This window comes from Capra hircus, chromosome 17 (assembly GCF_001704415.2).
Source record: "Capra hircus breed San Clemente chromosome 17, ASM170441v1, whole genome shotgun sequence".
Lineage (NCBI taxonomy): Eukaryota > Metazoa > Chordata > Mammalia > Artiodactyla > Bovidae > Capra > Capra hircus.
This window is the reverse complement of record NC_030824.1, coordinates 66,927,566-66,945,535: the sequence shown is the minus strand read 5'-3', so window position 1 is coordinate 66,945,535 and position 17,970 is coordinate 66,927,566. Positions and strand designations below refer to the sequence as shown.

General features: G+C 49.0%; 1 protein-coding gene across 5 annotated transcripts in view; it reads left to right on the top strand.

Moving 5' to 3' along the window:
- RNF175 (ring finger protein 175) overlaps positions 9,025–17,970 on the top strand; it is a 66,354-nt gene continuing 57,408 nt past the window's right edge. For 3 of the 5 annotated variants that reach the window (XM_018061623.1, XM_013970492.2, XM_018061624.1), the window contains exon 1: positions 9,025–9,745. In XM_018061623.1, the coding sequence (XP_017917112.1) occupies positions 9,575–9,745 (171 nt within the window). In that variant the 5' untranslated portion in view covers positions 9,025–9,574. The remainder of the gene's footprint in view (positions 9,746–17,970) is intronic. The other 2 variants (XM_018061621.1, XM_018061622.1) reach the window with 2 other exon arrangements.

Below are 17,970 nucleotides of genomic sequence, written 5' to 3'. Positions count from 1 at the left end.
TAGGGCTTAGGAAGGAAGTTTGTGAAGGTCATTAAGGAGGTGGTGTCCACGCCGTCTTGGGGAAAATTATGACCAAGCAATTGCCAGGGGATTTTCAGGAGAAGAAACTTGGTTTCTGTGTGCTCGTATTCTGCCCTCCCAAAGGAGGTGTCCCATCTGCTGTGAAATTCTTGACCCCCTCGGAATTGTCAGGCTAGAAGGAGGGGGATACATAAGTGAGTATGAAATGGCTTTTCCAGAGACAGCCTGGGACACGGGATATTTAACCCATCTGTATTTTCATCCGCTCCTGATCAAGCCCATCAAGACAGAATGGACTTCAAAAGTTAAGGGAGAAACAGTCTTGGATCACGTGGTGTTCTGGTTCGGCTGTGCTGACCGGCAGGTGAAGACATGCTGATCCCCCTTCTCCCTCTGGGATCTGGCAGGTAAGTCTCTTCTCACCCCAATTAAGAAGGAGGTAGAATGGCAGTTTAAGTGTCGTTGAGTAGAAATATCAGAAGTCCATAGGGTACTGAGAACTTCGTAGACAGAACAAAACGGAAAAGTAGAAGAAGGTCTGAGAAGGTAAACAAGATGGGGGGAAGTGAATCTAAGGCAGCTGTATTAGAGTACATGATTACAAACTTAAAGAAGGGATTTGGAGGAGACTATGTAGCTCAGTCGGTAAAGAATCTGCCTGCAGTGCAGGAGACCTGGGTTCGATCCCTGGGTTGGGAAGATCCCCTGGAAAAGGAAATGGCAACCCACTCCAGTATTCTTGCCTGGAAAATCCCATGGACAGAGGAACCTGGCGGATTGCAGTCCATGGGGTCGCAAAGAGTCGGGCATGACTGAGCGACTAACACACACATGGGGAGATGAAGCCTAACCGCCTCCACATACTCTGTGAGGTCGAATGGCCCCCTATGGGAGTAGGATGGCCACCAGAGAACACCATGAACTTAAAAATAGTGGAAGCAGTCTACACAATAGTCAGAGAGAGCCAGGACAGCTGGATCAGTATCCATATATTGACTCACGGCTAGGGTTAGCTCAAGACCCTCCTTCTTGGACAAGGTTCTGTATCCAGAAGGGAAAGGGAAAATGATTAATGGCACAAAAATTGACTGATGATAAAAAAGGAAACTCTACAGGATTTGGACGGGGATGACCTGACCCCTCCCCCATCCTGGATAATGACACGCCTGCCTCCCAGTGCTCCACCAGGACTGGAGGCCGCCTTACTGCCTAACTCAGGGCCAGGTAAAGTTCCTGCAGCAGCCTCTGCTCTTCCACCAGCTCTCCCAGAGTTCATAGAGCCGCTGTCTCAGCAGGCTCCAATCCCAGCAATGGAGACCTCTGGTCAATGCCCCCAGAATTCCGCCTCAGCTGGACCTCCTAGACTGTATCCACCTCCCCTGGTGAGTACTGATGGGAAGGGGGAAGAAAACGCAGTAATTAGACAGAGGCTGCGCTCCGCCAAGGAACAGGGGGAAAGAATCCCACTATAGATGCCCCTCAGAAAGCTATGACAGCCTCCAGTTCAGGACGCATGGGGCACTACCATCAGCCCCCTGTAGCCTATTATTACCAGCCATTTTCCTCTACAGATATATTAAACTGGTAGAGACACGCTCCACCATACTCCGGGGAGCCACAAGCCGTGATTAGGCTAATGGAGACTATTTTTCGAACCCACCGCCCTGCATAGGATGACATAATCCAACTACTAGTCTCCCTTTTCAGCACTGAGGAAAGACACAGGATCCTAACTGAGGCCAAAAAATGGTTAAGAGAAATGGCACCTGGGGGTACTGCAAACCCGCAGCGGTGGGCAGAACCAGCCACCCCCGATGAGAGGCCCAACTGGGACTGTAACACAGAGGAAGGGAGGGGCCACCTGGAGAGATATCAGGTGACTATTTTACAAGGTCTCAAGAGGGGGGCCTGAAAAGCTATGAGTATCGCAAAACCCTCCAAAGTGATTCACAGGGAAAGCAAATCACCCTCTGAGTTCTGCGAAAGACTGTGTGAGGCCTATAGACTTTATACGCCAATAGACCCAGCCAGAGGCTGCTGGGTCTCAGATGGTGATAAATGCAGCTTTTGTGCCTCTAGCCTACCCTGAAAATGTCAGATGAGGGGACACCAACTGACTCATGAATTTTTATACATCCCTGAATGCCCAGTACCTTTGTTAGGAAGAGACTTGCTATCTAAACTAGGGACACAAGTGACCTTTCCCCCCACGAAAGACCCACTGTTCGAATGGGCTCAATCACCTATTTACTCTTCCTCTCAGTAACCCCTCAAGATGAATGGAGGTTGCAAGATCTCCCAGAAGGGAAACCGGATGGGCTAAACAGTTGAGAGAGAAAGTTAACTCAATAATTCCTTGAGGTCTGGGTGGAAGAGAACCCACCCCAGGCTTGCAAAACAAGTCCCACTGGTAATAGAACTCCAACCCGGTACAATGATGTCAGCACCCACCTTGGGCCTGGCAGACCTTGCTAAGCTGTTTACTCTTCACATGGCTGAAAAGGACAAGGTGGCTACGGGAGTGTTGTCCCAGACTATGGGGACATGGGACAGACCAGTGACTTATCTCTAATCAGCTGGACAGTGTTGCCACTGGGTGGCTGGGGCGCTTGCAAGCAGTTGCTGCAGTTGCCTTACTGGTCCGGGAGGCAACCAAGCTGACTTTGGGCCAAGATTTGTTCGTACAAGTCCCGCATAAAGTCAACACTCTCCTGCGAGTGGACCCCCATAGAATCCCCCATCCCAGATTACTCAATACCAGGGACTGTTATGTGAGAACCCCATGTTACTACTGAGCCTTGTCAGGCCCTGAATCAGGCCACTCTCTTTCCTGTGGGAGAAGGTGGGCCCTCACATGACTGCAAGGAAATACTCCAGCAGACCTGACTCGAGAGACCAGCCAATCCCGGACCCAGATTTGGTCCTGTACACCAATGGCACCAGCCTGGTGAAACAAGGACAATGACTGTTGGACTATGCAGTAATCATGGAAGAAGCCATCGTCGAAGCTGGCTCTCTGCCATCACCCTGGTCTGCTCAATGGGCCGAACTATATGCGCTAATCCAGGCCCTCCAGCTTTCAAAGGCTAAGAAGACAAACATTTCCACAGACTCCAGGTATGCTTTTGCCACACTACAAGGCTCTGTATAAGGAGGAGGCCTTTGACAGCTAGTAAAAGGATATTAAAAATAAGAAAGAAATTAAGACCCTATTAGATGCTGCCTAGGAACCAGAAAGGGTTGCAGTCATACACTGCTAAGGACGTCAAAAAGAGGATACCCCCCCAGGCTCAGGGAACAGACTGACAGATAAGACTGGCAAACAAGCAGCCGAGGGCTTGGGGGTGACAAGTGAAGCCCCTATTAAAGCTCTCATATTGGCGGAGCTACCTGAGCTAACGCTAGACTCTCCAAAATACACTGAAGCCCAAAATCAACTAGCCAAAGCAGAAGGGGCCATCAAGACTGAAAAGGGAGTGTGGGAATTGCCAAGTGGCAAACTATTGGTACCAGAGGAGCTGGCACCCACTCTGGCAAGCCAAACACTCCAAGCGACCCATCTAGGCCATGATAAACTGGAAGAGCTAATTTGAAAATATTTCTTGGTTCCCTGCCTCTCTTCCCTATGCAAGACAAAATCTCAGAACTGCACTGCCTGCTCACGGGTCAATGCTGCCTCTCGGCACAGACAGAAACCTCCAGGGATTCAGGTAAAAGGCACGCTGCCCTTTGAACACCTGGAAGTGGACTTCACTGAAATGAAACCTCAACGATGCTACCATTACCTGCTGGTCATCATATGTACATTCTCAGGATGGGTGGAAGCTTTTCCTACCCAGACTGAAAGAGCATCAGAAATAGCCTGTGCCTGCTTAGGGAGACAGTTCCAAGATTTGGATTTCCTACCAGCACTGGATCAGACCCGGCTTTCATAGCTGATTTAGTATAACAAGTGAGCAAAACTTTAAACATCAAGTGGAAATTACATACAACATACAGGCCCCAGAGTTCTGAGATGGTGGAAGGAACTAACCGGACACTTAAGGAGACACTCTCCAAATGGATCTTAGAGACTGACTGTTCCTGGGTGGACTTGTTTCTGACGGCTCTGCTCAGACTCAGGACGACCCCACAGTCCCACGGCTCCTCTCCATACAAAACTGTGCATGGGAGGCCCCCTCCCATAATAAAACAGGTGTCGACAAATTTGCCTCAGGTAAGGGGAGATGAGATTTCACAGCAGGTGGAACAACTGGGTAAGGTAATAAATCAGGTAACTAAGTTTGTACAAGAAAGGGTGCCATCCCCCCTTGGGGAACAGATCCACGAATTTGCGCCCAGGGATCAGGTATGGTCAAGGACTGGAAACACGACTCCTTGGCCCCACATTGGAAGGGTCCATACACTGTTGTTCTAACCAACCCTACTGCAGTTAAAGTTGCGGGTATCACTCCCTGGATCCAGCACGTGAGGGTGAAGAGGGCATACCCCTCAGACCCGGAGGACGCCGGGTGGACTACACAAAAAGACCCCACTGATCCCTGTGAAACCAAGATAAGCTTAAAGAAGAAAGAGAGGTGAAGCTCCACGATCAACTGCTGCTACAAGGACTTGCTGCTATCGTCTTGAGACTAACCATAGTTTCAGTACAAAGAGGGACCTGTGCTATAATCAAAGTTGAAAGTTGTGTATATATTCCTGATTTATCTCGCTGTATATCAGCCACCCAGGATGACATGAAAGGTCAGGTAAAAGTTACGTCTGATGATAATCTTCCTTTTCGGACTTCGGTCCTATCTTGGGTGAAGGGTGATTGGTGGCAAACTATATTTACCATTGTTATAGTTGCCTTGATAGTTCTGCTTTGTGGACCCTTTATTTTACAATGTATTATGAACTTTGTAACCCAAAGGTTGATGTCATTCTCCCAAATGAGAGGTCGGAGAGCAGGGTGTAATATATCCCTATGAATGATGCTCATACTATGAGTGAAGAGCATCAAGAGGGGGGAATGAAGGAGGAAACAGACAGAACAGGCTCCATGTTGAAAGCAGGACTCCATCTCGGGCCAGACTGTGGACTTTGAGCTAGACACCCAGTATCTATGGAAACGACACACCAACTGGAAAACCAGGCCCCCTGGATGGAAGAGCCCCAGGGCTCGTACTGAGACTTTCTGTTGCCTAAAAGAATACCCTTATTATCTGTGTAACCCAATAGAATCATACATTCTATTATGCTTATTGGAGTATGACCACAGGCCTATTGACACTTATCTGGGGTTAACTACCTAGGCTTAAGGCATATGAGTCACAGGTTAACTTTGATTGTATCTTTCTTTTCCTTTGTTCAGACTAGTTTCAGGGAATTTGGGAAGGTGGGTTTGGCACATACACTTAGGGTATTTAAGGTTTTCAGAAAAACTGGTCAGGGTCCTTGGCTAAGAGGAGACTCTGCCTTGGGCCCGCCGGTGTAATAAACTGCACTCTGCTATCTGCACTGTCCTTCTGAGTGAGTTTGTTTCCCAGAATGTGTGGCTACAACAATGTGAGAAAGAGGAAAGGAGCACAGGGGGAAAAGAAACTTACTTGAAAAAGGTCATTTATAAAGCAACTAGAGGTCTTTTTTTAAGATCATACCACTAGGTGGCACCATCAGCCTAAGGCAGTTTGGTTGGTCTCAGTTGAGAAAGGGGGAAAATGAACAGTTGGTCAGTGAAAAATACTATGGAGGGAGGAGCCTGGTGGGCTACAGTCTATGGGGTCGAAAAGAGTTAGACACGACTGCCCGCACACAGAGTGGGTGGAGGACTTCCCTGGCTCAGTGGTAAAGAATCCGCCTGCCAATGCAGGAGACCCAAGAGATGCAGTTTCCACCCCTGGGTGGGGAAGACCCCCCTGAGGAGGAAATGACAACCCACTCCAGTAATCGTGCCTGGAAAATTCCACGGAAGAACGGCCTGGGGAAATACAGTCTATGGGTTCACAAAGAGTCAGATAGGACTGACCACACACACACAGAGCTGGTAAAAAGCTGGAGGGACACACATTGCATTTGGTAATTTAACCTATACAAGGCATTCCTGCGAACCATCCTCTAGTTTAGCTCATATACATAAATGCGATAATTTTCTTTAAATTACAGAAACATCTCATAACTTTATCTCTTCCAATTGGTTTACATCCTTTGACCATTTTCTATTGATTAAGATATTTTTAAAATTTATTTCTAACAGTGTTGTTTATTCTGTGCACTAATCTTTAGCAGCTAGATAAACACACATATGGAAATCTTACATTTTAGCATAGGCTAATTTGTGAATTTTTTCCTTTATGGTTTGTTCCTTTGAGTCTAGTTTTAATATATCTTTACTACACTGAGATGACAAAGATAATTTTTGAAATCATCTTAAAGTTTTGCTTTTTAAACTATCTGCTTTGTCTTGACATGTGGTCACTTCTTCTCAGATGGATAAGCTAATTACTAACTAGTCTATCCTTTCCCTGCTGATTCATCATTCCAGTGCGTGCGTCCCCTTGGAGTTTTTCTACTCTGTTCCATGGGTCTGTTTGTCTCTTTCTATACCATATACCATATTTGTTTAGCTAGTCTTGACTCCACTTTGTTTTTCAATCACCTTTATGATATTAGCTCACTTCTTCTACATCATTACACCATGGCACCCCACTCCAGTACTCTTGCCTGGAAAATCCCATGGACGGAGGAGCCTGGTGGGCTGCAGTCCATGGGGTCGCTATGAGTCAGACATGACTGAGCAACTTCACTTTGACTTTTCACTTTCATGCATTGGAGAAGGAAATGGCAACCCACTCCAGTATGCTTGCCTGGAGAATCCCAGGGATGGGGGAGCCCGGTGGGCTGCCGTCTATGGGGTCGCACAGAGTCGGACACGACTGAAGCAACTTAGCAGCCGCAGCAGCCACATTCTAGACCAGAAGATGACAGGAAATGGCAGACTAGGGCTAACATGCTGGAGAGATTACAGCTGAACAACAGATCATCCTCTTTTCCTCAGTGATGACAGAGTCAGCTGCCAACCATTTGATCTGGGAAACAAAGTTGCAAATTACATAATTTGATCAGGTGAACTCCTCCAGAGTGGTTAACTGATTGAGAAATAAGAGATTGGTTCTGGCCACCAGGAATTTGGCCACAGAGGGAACCCAGTACGACGGGAGAATGAAGAAGAGCCAAGGTGTTAGTCGCTCAGTCGTGTCCAACTCTTTGTGACCCCGTGGACTGTAGCCTGCCAGGCTCCTCCGTCCATGGGATTTTCCAGGCAAGAGTACTGGAGTGGGTAGCCGTTCCTTCTCCAAGGCATCTTCCCCACCCAGGGATCAAACCCAGGCCTCCTGCATTGCAGGCAGATTCTTTACTCTCTGAGCCACCAGGAGGCCCCAGTGACAGGAGAATAGTGGCCAATCGACCACTACCTACCAGAGCGCGAGCAACAAGACTTTGTGATGGTGGAGCTGAAGCCAGAAAGAAGACGACTGCCTTTGTGTTTACCTGTGTCACCAGTGAAATAGGTGGGTATTTCTGGTGTCAATCAACCAGGGAAGAGAGTCTCACAGCAGAGAGACAGGACTTATGATAATGGGCCAGAATTCTATAGGAACAGGAAATTCTGGTCTTTTTTTGGAGGTGAGAGGGCAACAGACTTAGAAGAATCTAGAATCTGAGGACCTGCTGGGCTAGACAGAAAAAGTGGCCTTTGTCACTTGAAGAGAGGCCAGGAGCCAGGTAGGGAGAGAACATGTGCAAATGAGCTCATTATCTTTGTTCCGCCAAACCTGCTGCACTCTCCACGTTTCCACTGTCAGAGATGGCAGCCCTGTCTCCTCAAGTGCCCTGCTGCTCAAACCGCTCGCCTGGGCACCGTCCTTGAAGATCACTTAAGCCCTAGAGAACTGATCGCCTAAGTCATTCAGCTCTATCCACAGGCCTCTATCTCCCCTCACCCAGGCCCTGCACAGACTCCCATATGCCACCTCTAGCTAGAACTTCAGCAACAGGCTCCTGGCTTGTCCTGCAATGGGTCCTAGCTAAGCTCCCTTCCGCAGGCTTGAAGCCAAAAGGCTAATCTAGAAATGTCACGTTCTTACTACTCTGAAATGGTTTCCCATGCTCCTTAGGCTGCAGTTCAAACCGTTTAATATGAATTACAGAGACTTTGGTCTGCTCCCCCAGGACCTTCCCTGAGTGGTTATGGGCCCAAGCCATGGAGTCATGGCTTCCCTGGGTTCAAATCCCCACCGCACTGCCTGCCAGCTTTGAAAGCTGAGCAAACACCTGCCCCTCTCTGTGTATTAGTGTTCTCACCTGTCGTTTTAGAGGTTGTTTTATCCATTTGCAGATAGTATTGCCTTCCTCAGGTGGTTGTTGTGAGGACTGAACACAGTAAAGTCCTGAGAAGAGGGCCTGGTACCTAGTGAGCCTTACATCCCTGTCAGCTGTTACTTTTGTTTCGGATTCTCCAGTTCACAAAGTTTTCTCCAGCCTCCAGGCCTTTGCATCACCCTGATCACACTACAAAGCAGCCTGCAGGGGTTGGGCAGGCACCACAAGAAACTTGCGAAGAAGGAAGATTCTTAGGCCCCAGCCCAGACCCACCAGAAACGGTTTTAACAACCCCTCCAGAGTTCTGAGGCACCAAGGCTGGAACGCTGACGCACTTCTCGTGGTAAATTGTACTGCATCTTTGTCTCTCCCCCCTGCCGGCTGTAGGTCCCCAGTGGCCAGGACGGGTCCATATCTTGTGGTCAGGGTCCCTGGTAGCTCCTTGTACATGCCATCACAAAAAACGGGAGCCAGCGCCAGCTGGAATTAAGTCACATTTTGTAAGCCACACTATCCCCTCGGGCGTCCTCTCTTTGTCGAGTGCCCTGAATTGACACCCACGTGTCCCTAAAGGCTTGTGGAAGTACTCCAGCTGTCTCTGTGTAAGTCCAGGCTGCGAGGTCTCACGCTGAGGGGAAAGGAGGGTCTCTTAGAAGGTGAAGGGGACAAAGACAAGGAGGGTGCTCCCTCAGGGGAAGGCCTGGGGCCTGCAGCAGCACGGGGCTAAGCGGGTGTACTTCTCCCACAGGGAAGTCTTCTCCTTCGGAGAGACTGTGGAGGGGCCGATGGGGCTCCGCCCAGGAGCTGTCCCCATGACTGAGGCTGCAGAGAACCGAGCAAGAAGCGGCCAGGCCGGGGAAAGGCTCAGCACTGGGCGGCCGCGCAGGGTCGGCCTCCCCACATGGGGACCGGCGCCTGACCTCTTGTCTTCCGCTGAGGGAGAGAACTGAAGAGAAAACAAGGGCCCCTCTCCTCCTCGCCCCTCTCTCACCTCCGTTTCTCACTCTCAGACTCCCATCTCCTCCCGCCTGGTCTCCCGGTAACAGCCGCTGGGTCCAGCCCCGCGCATGGCTGATGGGGCGCGGGGTGCGGGGAAGCGCACGGGTTTCCCGGCCACAGTGGCCGGCGGAATGGCTTCCCTGCAGAGGGCCCCGAGCCCCGGAGGGCCCCCTCGGCGGCGACGCTGACCCGCATGAGCGTCCCTGCTCCGCAGGAGGGTCCCGCGCGGCGATCTGGCCCGCACGGCCCGGGGCGGGGCGGCGGGGACCCGCGGACGCGGAGCCCCGGGCAGCGGGCCCTGAGCGCCGGCGGCATGGCCGCGAGGGCGGCCCCGGGCCTGGAGCGGCCCCCGCAGCACGAGCAGGTACGGGCGCGGGCGCGGGCGGGGTCGCCGGGTCGCGGTCCCGAGGCCCGCGCAGGCACTGCCCGGGGCACAGGTCGGTTCCTAGGCCCCCTCCCGCGCGCGCACCGGGCCGCCGGGATGGAGGGGCGAAGGACCTTCTGGAAGATGCTGTGGCTTGTCCTCACTCGTCCCCACTCCGGGAGGCAGAGCTCCTCTCCGTCTCCCTCTGTCTCTCCTCTTCCTCTCCCCTTCCTCTCCCCTTCTCTTTCCCCTCCTCTCCCCCTCTCTCGTCCTCCCCCGCTCCTTCCTTTCCCTCCCCCCACCCACTCCGTCTTTTCAGGGGCGAACCTTACCCTGCTCGGCCCTGTCCGCCCCCCGCCCTGCGCACTGGCTGCCCACCTGCTCCCCGCTCCCTGGCAGAAGCCCCCAGGGCCCGGGTGAAGGCCTTGAGGCAGACGGCTGAGGGATGCTGGGGGTCCATCAGGCTGACTCTGTGGTTCTCACCCAGGAGGCTGGGGCAGAGCCACCTGGAGGGCTGTGCCCACAGATGTAGACCTCCAGGGTCTCCAAGCCTCACTTCTGGGGTAGACCCTGATCATTTGCAATCTAACCAGTTCCCAGGGGGTGCTGCTGCTTGAGCTCTGAGAATCACTGGGCTGTCACGTTCTTCCTCCTCCTGGTGGTGGTTTCAAACCCTGTCCATTTATTTATTTTTCATTCATCTGACAGTTCTTAGGCCGTGACCAGGTACTGGGGACTGGGATAGGGGAGGGAGTAACCGTGCAATTAGAGGTGGGCCTTTCCTCTGGGAGTTCGCCTTCTGGAAGAGTAGTAAAAGGAGGACAAAAAGAACTCACTGAAAGTAGGAAGAAATTACTGTCCCCAAAACAGGTTCAAGTGAAGCTTTGTAAGATTTCTAAGAAGCAAGGGATTGCAATTGGCAGTGGGGATGGGCAAGGCTAGTGAGGGGCATGGCATTGAGCTTGGCCTTGGAGAGTGGGTGCGAGCTGACCTTGTGATGACTAGGGAGGCTAGGAATTCTGGATGGAGGGAGCAGCAGTACCACCTTTTTGGAGGTGAAGAAAATTGTTGGGGAGTGGTGAGCATGGGAAAAGGGCAGAGGGAGCCCTTTTCTGTGACCCTGGTAGAAATTCAGAAGGCTTGTCTTAAAGAAGGGGGAAAGTTAAGGGAAAGAGCTAGGTATGCATTTTGGGAGTTTCCAAAATGAAGAGGCTCTAAGGAAACTGGATGTCCCTCAAGATGTCCAGTGTCTCAACTTCCTCCAATGGAGGGGCCTCTCCTACAGGGCGCCCTGTAGGAGGTGGGCCCTGGGCAGCCCAGAAGGGAGGCTGGGGGTGCAGGGAAAGCACTGGGGGACAGAAAGTTCTGCTTGGATGGTGCAGAGAGTGTGCTGAGGCAATGGAGGGAGGTGAGGCTGAAAAGGGACATGGGACCTCAGGAGGGACATTAACAGTGGTGGCCAGGGGGTGACCATTTCTAAATGGCCAGTAGGCTTTATTATTATCATCAATGTTTTGTGCATCCAGAATTTAAAGAGTCAAATAATTCTGTAGAATTCTGTAGACTTAAAACACAAAACCAGCAGCTCCACTCCACTCACCCTTCCCCACTTCTGATTTCCACTCCCCAGAGGCAATGATTTTCAACTTTTTCAGTCATTTTTTCTGGTCTATGCTCCATATTTTCAACAACGCGGTCATACAGCACTTCTTGATTTTTAGTCACTAGTGCTGTTGGATCGAGTCCCTGCTATGGAGGATAAGAACTACACTCTCTCCCACCAACCTGTCCACTCTCACCCCACCCCATGCCGATGACTTGCTTTCTTCCAGCCTCTCACGTTAGTTGCATCACATGTTGGCTAAGTCTTCACTCACTGCCTATGTCAGGGACTCCAAGCAAATGCTCATCACTCCCAGCCGGTCACTCCATGTACACCGTGAACTACTTTGCACTCCCTTCAGTTCTGGTTCCTTCATTTTCTGTGCACCATTCACCCATTCCTCACCAAGCTCACTGCCAGACTTGGACTCATGCCCAGGCTCTTCTCAAAGTGCTGGAGCATGTCAGCAGATCTCTCTTATAACTCCTGGGTTTGGAGCCTTTGCGTTTGACCCGTGTCTTCTCTGTGTATAGGCTCTTCCTTTTGAACCACAATGTTCAGACTTCCTACTGATGTAATTTGATGTGGCTCTTTTTTCATCAGCTCTGCTGGGCACCTGGTGAGTCCTTTCCTTCGAAACAGGTGCCTTTCAAGCCGTGGGAATTTTCCTGTATAATTTCTGTTAATTTCTTGACTTCAGCCATCTCTGCTCTCTTATTCTGGAAATCCTCTTTTTGGATATGAGATTTCCTGGACAGATTCTCTAATTTTCTTGTATTTTCTTTCTTCTTTTCCACCTCTTTTTTTTGTTTGTTTGTTTTTGGGGGTTTTTTTTTGGTGGTTTTTTTTTATTCTTTCTGAGGGAGTTTCATTATTTATCTTCAGCATTTCCATTAGATTTTTTATTTTCAGCTCTCAAATTTTTCTTTTCTAAGATTTTTGTCTGTTTCCATTTCTAAAGCCTGGGGTCCTTGTCCTCATGGGTGCAGAGCCCGCTCCTGTCTCCAGCACTTGGTCATCTTTGGCTGTCTGCCTGTGTTAAAGGGGAGACAGTAAAACGCTGTTTGGAAGCTGTCTAAGCAGGGAGAGCTTGTGGAAGGGTAGGCTGCACTGGAGGAGGACCTAGCCGGGCCTTTTCATAGGAAGGACGATGCCGGTCCGTACCTGCAAGTCTTTGCTCTTGGCCTGGACAGTATCGCAGAGACATCCTCTTCCACATGCTGCCTGGCAGCCAGCATCCCCAGCTAGGTGGCAGGCCTAGAGCAAGAGTACAGGTAAAGGCCCACATGCCTTGTGTCTAAAGATTATAAGCCAAGCTGCTCTCACAGGCCTGCCTGCCTCCACCAGGGCCTCTGCTGCCTCCCTGGCGTATAGGAGGCACAGCCTCCCCGCCCGCAGGCGGTCTGCTCACCCGAGTGTAGTGGCTACCTGCTGGGGCTGGATGTGCAGGTATCCATTTACTGGAGCTGCCGAAACAAGAGGAGTTTACTGAAGGGATAAATTGGCAGATTGGGATTGACATATACACAGCGCTATATGCAAAATCAATAACTAATAAGGACCTACTGTATAGCATAGGGAAGTCCACATTCTGAAAAAAAAAATGAAAATGAAATGTTAGTCACTCAGTCGTGTCTGACTCTGCAACCCCATGGATTGTAGCCCTCTAGGCTCCTCTTTCCATGGGATTCTCCAGGCAAGAATACTGGAGTGGGTTGCTGTTTTCTTCTCCAAGAGATCTTCCCAGCCCAGAGATAGAACCCAAGTCTCCTGCATTGCAGGCAGATTCTTTACCATCTGGGCCACCAGGAAAGCCCCACATTCTGGGATAACCTATATGATAAAAGAATCTAAAAAAGAATGAATCTTAAAAAAATAATCTACAAAAGAAGATGTATATGAATAACTGATTCGCTTTGCTTACACCTGAAACTAACACATTGTAAATCAACTGTAGTCCAATAAAAAGTAATATTTTTAAATAGAAAAAAACTTTAAAAATATTGATAGAAAGGGAAAAAATAGAAATAGAAAAAAAATAGGGCTTCCCTCGCAGTCTAGTGGCTGAGAATCCACCTGCCAATGCAGGGGACATGGGTTCCATCCCTGGTCTGGGAAGATTCTGCATGCCAAGGAGCAACTCAGCCTTCTCGCCACAACTGCTGAAACCAGGATGCCTAGAGCCCGTGCTCCGAGAAGCCAGTGTGATGAGACGCCTGTGCGCAGCAGGAAGAGCAGCCCCTGCTCACCACGAGCAGGGGAGGCTCACGCTCAGCAGTGAGCACTAAGCACGGCCAAAATTAAAGCAATCAATCTTCACCAGAAAAAAGAAAAATAGAACCTTACTCTTTCACAGTTCTGGGGGCCGGAAGTCTAAAACCTGTGTGTAGGCAGGGCTACGGTTCCTTCAGAGACTCTAGGGTGAACCTTCCTTGCCTCTTGCAACTTCAGGGGACTCCAGGTGTCTTGGGCTTATAGCCGCTTCTCTCCAGTCACTGCCTCCGTCTCAGCGTGGCTTCCTTCTCCACGCCTGTGTGTCTCCAGGTGTCAGATGGCCCTTTGACTTTCTCTTATATCGACTCCAGGGTTCAGGGCCCACCCTAAATCCTGGAGGATCCCATCCCCAAATCCTTAACTTAATCACACCTGTAAAGATTCTTTCTTTTTCCAGATGAGATCACAGTCGTAGGGACCAGAGGTCAGAAATAGGCTATATCTTTGGGGGTTGGGTAGGGAGGGACAGGTTCATCCCCCCTGCAGAACAGAAACCAACACTAGGACTGGTCCCATCAGATGCCTCAAGGACTCTTGATAGGAAGCAACCCACTGCACAGCTCACCTCCTCACTTCTCAGACTCAGGATTTCCAGGCAGTTCATATCTGCTTCCAAACTACCCACTGGATGGAGGGAGAGAGGCAGTGTGGTTATGATGGGGGCCTAGTCCACTGAGACACCAGCTTTGGATGGCCTGGGGTGGAGAGGAGGGTGCAAATTAAAAACTCTATCTCGGCAAAACCAATACAATATTGTAAAGTAATTAGCCTCCAATTAAAGTGAATAAATTTAAATTTAAAAAGAAAAAAAAAAAAACCTCTATCTTGGATTTTCCGGGGCTCGGACTGTTCTTTATTTCTCCCCTTCTTCTCCAGCCCACCTGAGAACATCAGCCTATACCAGCCATCTTCAGTCAATTTTTACTCAAGCTTTCAAAATATTTCCTCTTTTTTTGGCCCTCTTTTTTTTTTCGGGATCTTAGTTCCCCAACCAGGGATTGAACCGGCACCCTCCAAACTGAAAGCACAGAGTCCTAACCACTGGGCCACCAGGGAATTCCCTCAAAATATATTGAGTTAGAAAAGAGGGAAAAAATCCTCTGTGTTTCCAAATTTGAGATGCATGGGGGTGGAGGGGAGGCTTCTAGAGCAGGGCAGTGCCCATGGGGCCTGATGGAAGACCAGGCTGGAATCTCCCCTCCAGACGAGGACTTTAAATGCTTCCGCCCTCCCTGCCAGAGCCTGGGTCTCTGAGCCCCATCGAATCCCCCCAGGCTGGGGTGGGGTGGAGAATGACACTAAGTCTCACAGTGACTGAACCTTCTATTTTCAAGGCAGCTGCAGCCACACTTCTAGAAGGGTTAGGCTCCCTCCCGAGGAGGGAGGCCTCCCGAGGATCTTCAGCATAGAACGTTTGCTTTCGGGAAGGCTTTTCCAGAGTTATCACTAGTGGGTTGAACCATCTTTGCATAAATGAGCCATTTGTATTTCCTCTTTTATGAATGTCTTGTTCATGTGCTTTGCCCTTTACAAATGCTTTATCTCTTTTGGATTAAATTGTAAAAGCTCTTTTTCTATTCAGTTTAGCCACTTCTTGCCTTCACATATGTTATATTTTCTCGTTTATCTTTCAAATACAGGTGATTTTAATGTTTTTTTGTCCTCAAAATTCATCCATTTTTTACAGTTTCTGAGTTCCATGTCATACTTAGAAATGCCTTTTTCCCTGAGGTTTTATTAAAGTGCTTACCTGTATTTCTTCTAGCACTTTTCAGGTTTTCCTTTCACATTTAAATATTTGATCCTTTTGGAATCTATTTTGAAGCTGGGTATGGATCCAGCTTTACATTTCTCTCAAAGGACTAGCTAATGGTCTTAGCACCATTTTTTTTTCCATTATTTTGTTTTGGGGTATAGCCAATTAACAATGGTGTGGTAATTTCAGGTGAACAGCGAAGGAGTTCAGCTATACATATGTATGTCACTCTCCCCCCAGCCCCCTCCCATCCAGGCTGGCACATAACCCTGAGTAGAGTTCCATGTCTCAGCACCATTTACTGAACAATCCGTTTCTTTCTCACTGCTCTGAAGTAGCTCGCTCATCATCTGCGGCTAGGTCTGTTCCTGGGCTCTTCTGCCCACTCACTGTCTTCCTGTTCCTGGGCCCGCAGGCCATCAGGTAATTTCTGTGGCTGTTCTGTGGGTTTCAGTGGCTGACAGACCACACCCCTAGTCTTCACTCAGCTTCTGAATTTTCCTGGATATCCTTATGCTTATCCTTCAGCTGAATTTTAGTGTCATTTCAGTTTCCAAAATAAGTCCTCTTAAGCCCCTGGATGGGCTTACATAATAACATATCACAAAAAAAATCTTTCAAAAAATAGATTCCATGCTAGGGAAAAAAAAAATTGTACTATAGGAAACCATTACTAGGAAAGAGATGTCTCTAATTGTACCACCATCGTAGTTTGCTTTTTCCCTAAGAATATGAATATTGTTTCAATATCACTTGAGCTAAGGAAGTTCTTTATTGTATTTAGCAGAAATCGTTTCAGCTGCAATCTCCACTCCCTAAGCTTTCCTCGTCTTCAGTAGAACAGTTTATCATACTCCATTTAAAATGACTTCAGAACCAGACTCACAGATACAGGAAACATACTGGTGGCTGTAGGGATGTGGGATGTGGATTAAGAGAGAGAAACTGCTATGTATAAAATAGATAAGCAACAAGGACATGTTGTATAGCACAGGGAATTATAGCTATTATCTTGTAATAACTTTTATGGAGGATCATCTGTAAAATACTGAATCACTATGCTGTATACCTGAAACTAATATAATATGGTAAATCAACTATACTTCAATAAAAAAAAAACAAGACTTGGAATCTGGTGGGTAGTTACACATTTATACCCAAAGCTACATTACCTGTAAAAGTCAAAGGAAGGGTATCTTCTCAACTAAAACCCCAGTGCCCTGTTTTAAGCTAATTTGAACAAAAAGCACTGTGAAGCCAAAGATCTTGAACAGCAAAAAGGGGACCCATGAAGTCTTGGTTGCAACTTTTACTGAGATGACTGGCCCTTGGATGAAGCACCTTCTTGGAAAACTCTCCTCTAGTGTCTTATTTATATTCACAGTATTGCAGTGAAGTAGATAAGAGCAGTTTTTATGTCAGTGTCCAGCCTCTGAGAAAGAAATGGTGACAAGTGCAGGTTGGTGATGTGCCTGGGTTACCCGGAGCTCCAGTCAGCTCAGTGTTTGGTACTGGATGCGTCTGTGTGGCTACAAGGCTCATTCCCAAAGCAGAAGCCAGTCAAGTCGGCCATATCCCACTAAGGAGGGGACTTGGCCCTGCTTTTCCTTGAAGGCTGCCACTAGAAGGCAGCCTTGAGCCCAAGTGCCACAACCTTCATTTAGATATCAGGGACCGCCTGGTAGGATCAGCCAGCGGCAGAGAGCCCCAGGGAAGCTGCAGGCAGCAGTTGCTGCCCCATCCACCTCCTCTCCACCATCACCCAGCAAGTCCTGAACCTGCCTAAACCTCAGCTAAGCTGTGTCTCCCGGAGCTTTCATCCCCCTTGTAAGGAACCGCTCCAGTCTCTGACCAAGGCACACATGTCTTATGGAAACTGAGTCAGAGGACTCCTAGCCTGAACTATGGATAGTGTTGCTTCTTTCCATTTGTCAGAATTGCTTCTCACACACACACACACACACACACACACACACACACACACAGGAATTGATTCTGCCATCTCAAGACACTATGGACATGAGTTTGAGTAAGCTCCGGGAGTTGGTGATGGACAGGGAAGCCTGATGTGCTGCAGTCCATGGGGTCGCATAGAGTTGGACACAATGGAGCGACTATGGTTTTTCCAGTGGTCATGTATGGATGTGAGAGTTGGACTATAAAGAAAGCTGAGCACAGAAAAGTTGATGCTTTTGAACTGTGGTGTTGGAGAAGACTCTTGAGAGTCCCTTGGACTACAAGGAGATCCAACCAGTCCATCCTAAAGGAGATCAGTCCTGGGTGTTCATTGGAAGGACTGATGTTGAAGATGAAACTCTGGTACTTTGGCCACCTGATGTGAAGAGCTGACTCATTAGAAAAGACCCTGATGCTGGGAAAGATTGAGGGCAGGAGGAGAAGGGGACAACAGAGGATGAGACAGTTGGATGGCATCACCAACTCAATGGACATGACTTTGGGTGGACTCCGGGAGTTGGTGATGGACAGGGAGGCCTGGCGTGCTGCGGTTCATGGGGTTGCGAAGAGTTGGACACGACTGAGCAACTGAACTGAACTGAACTGATTTCAAGAAAACAAAGGGGAAAAAAAAAA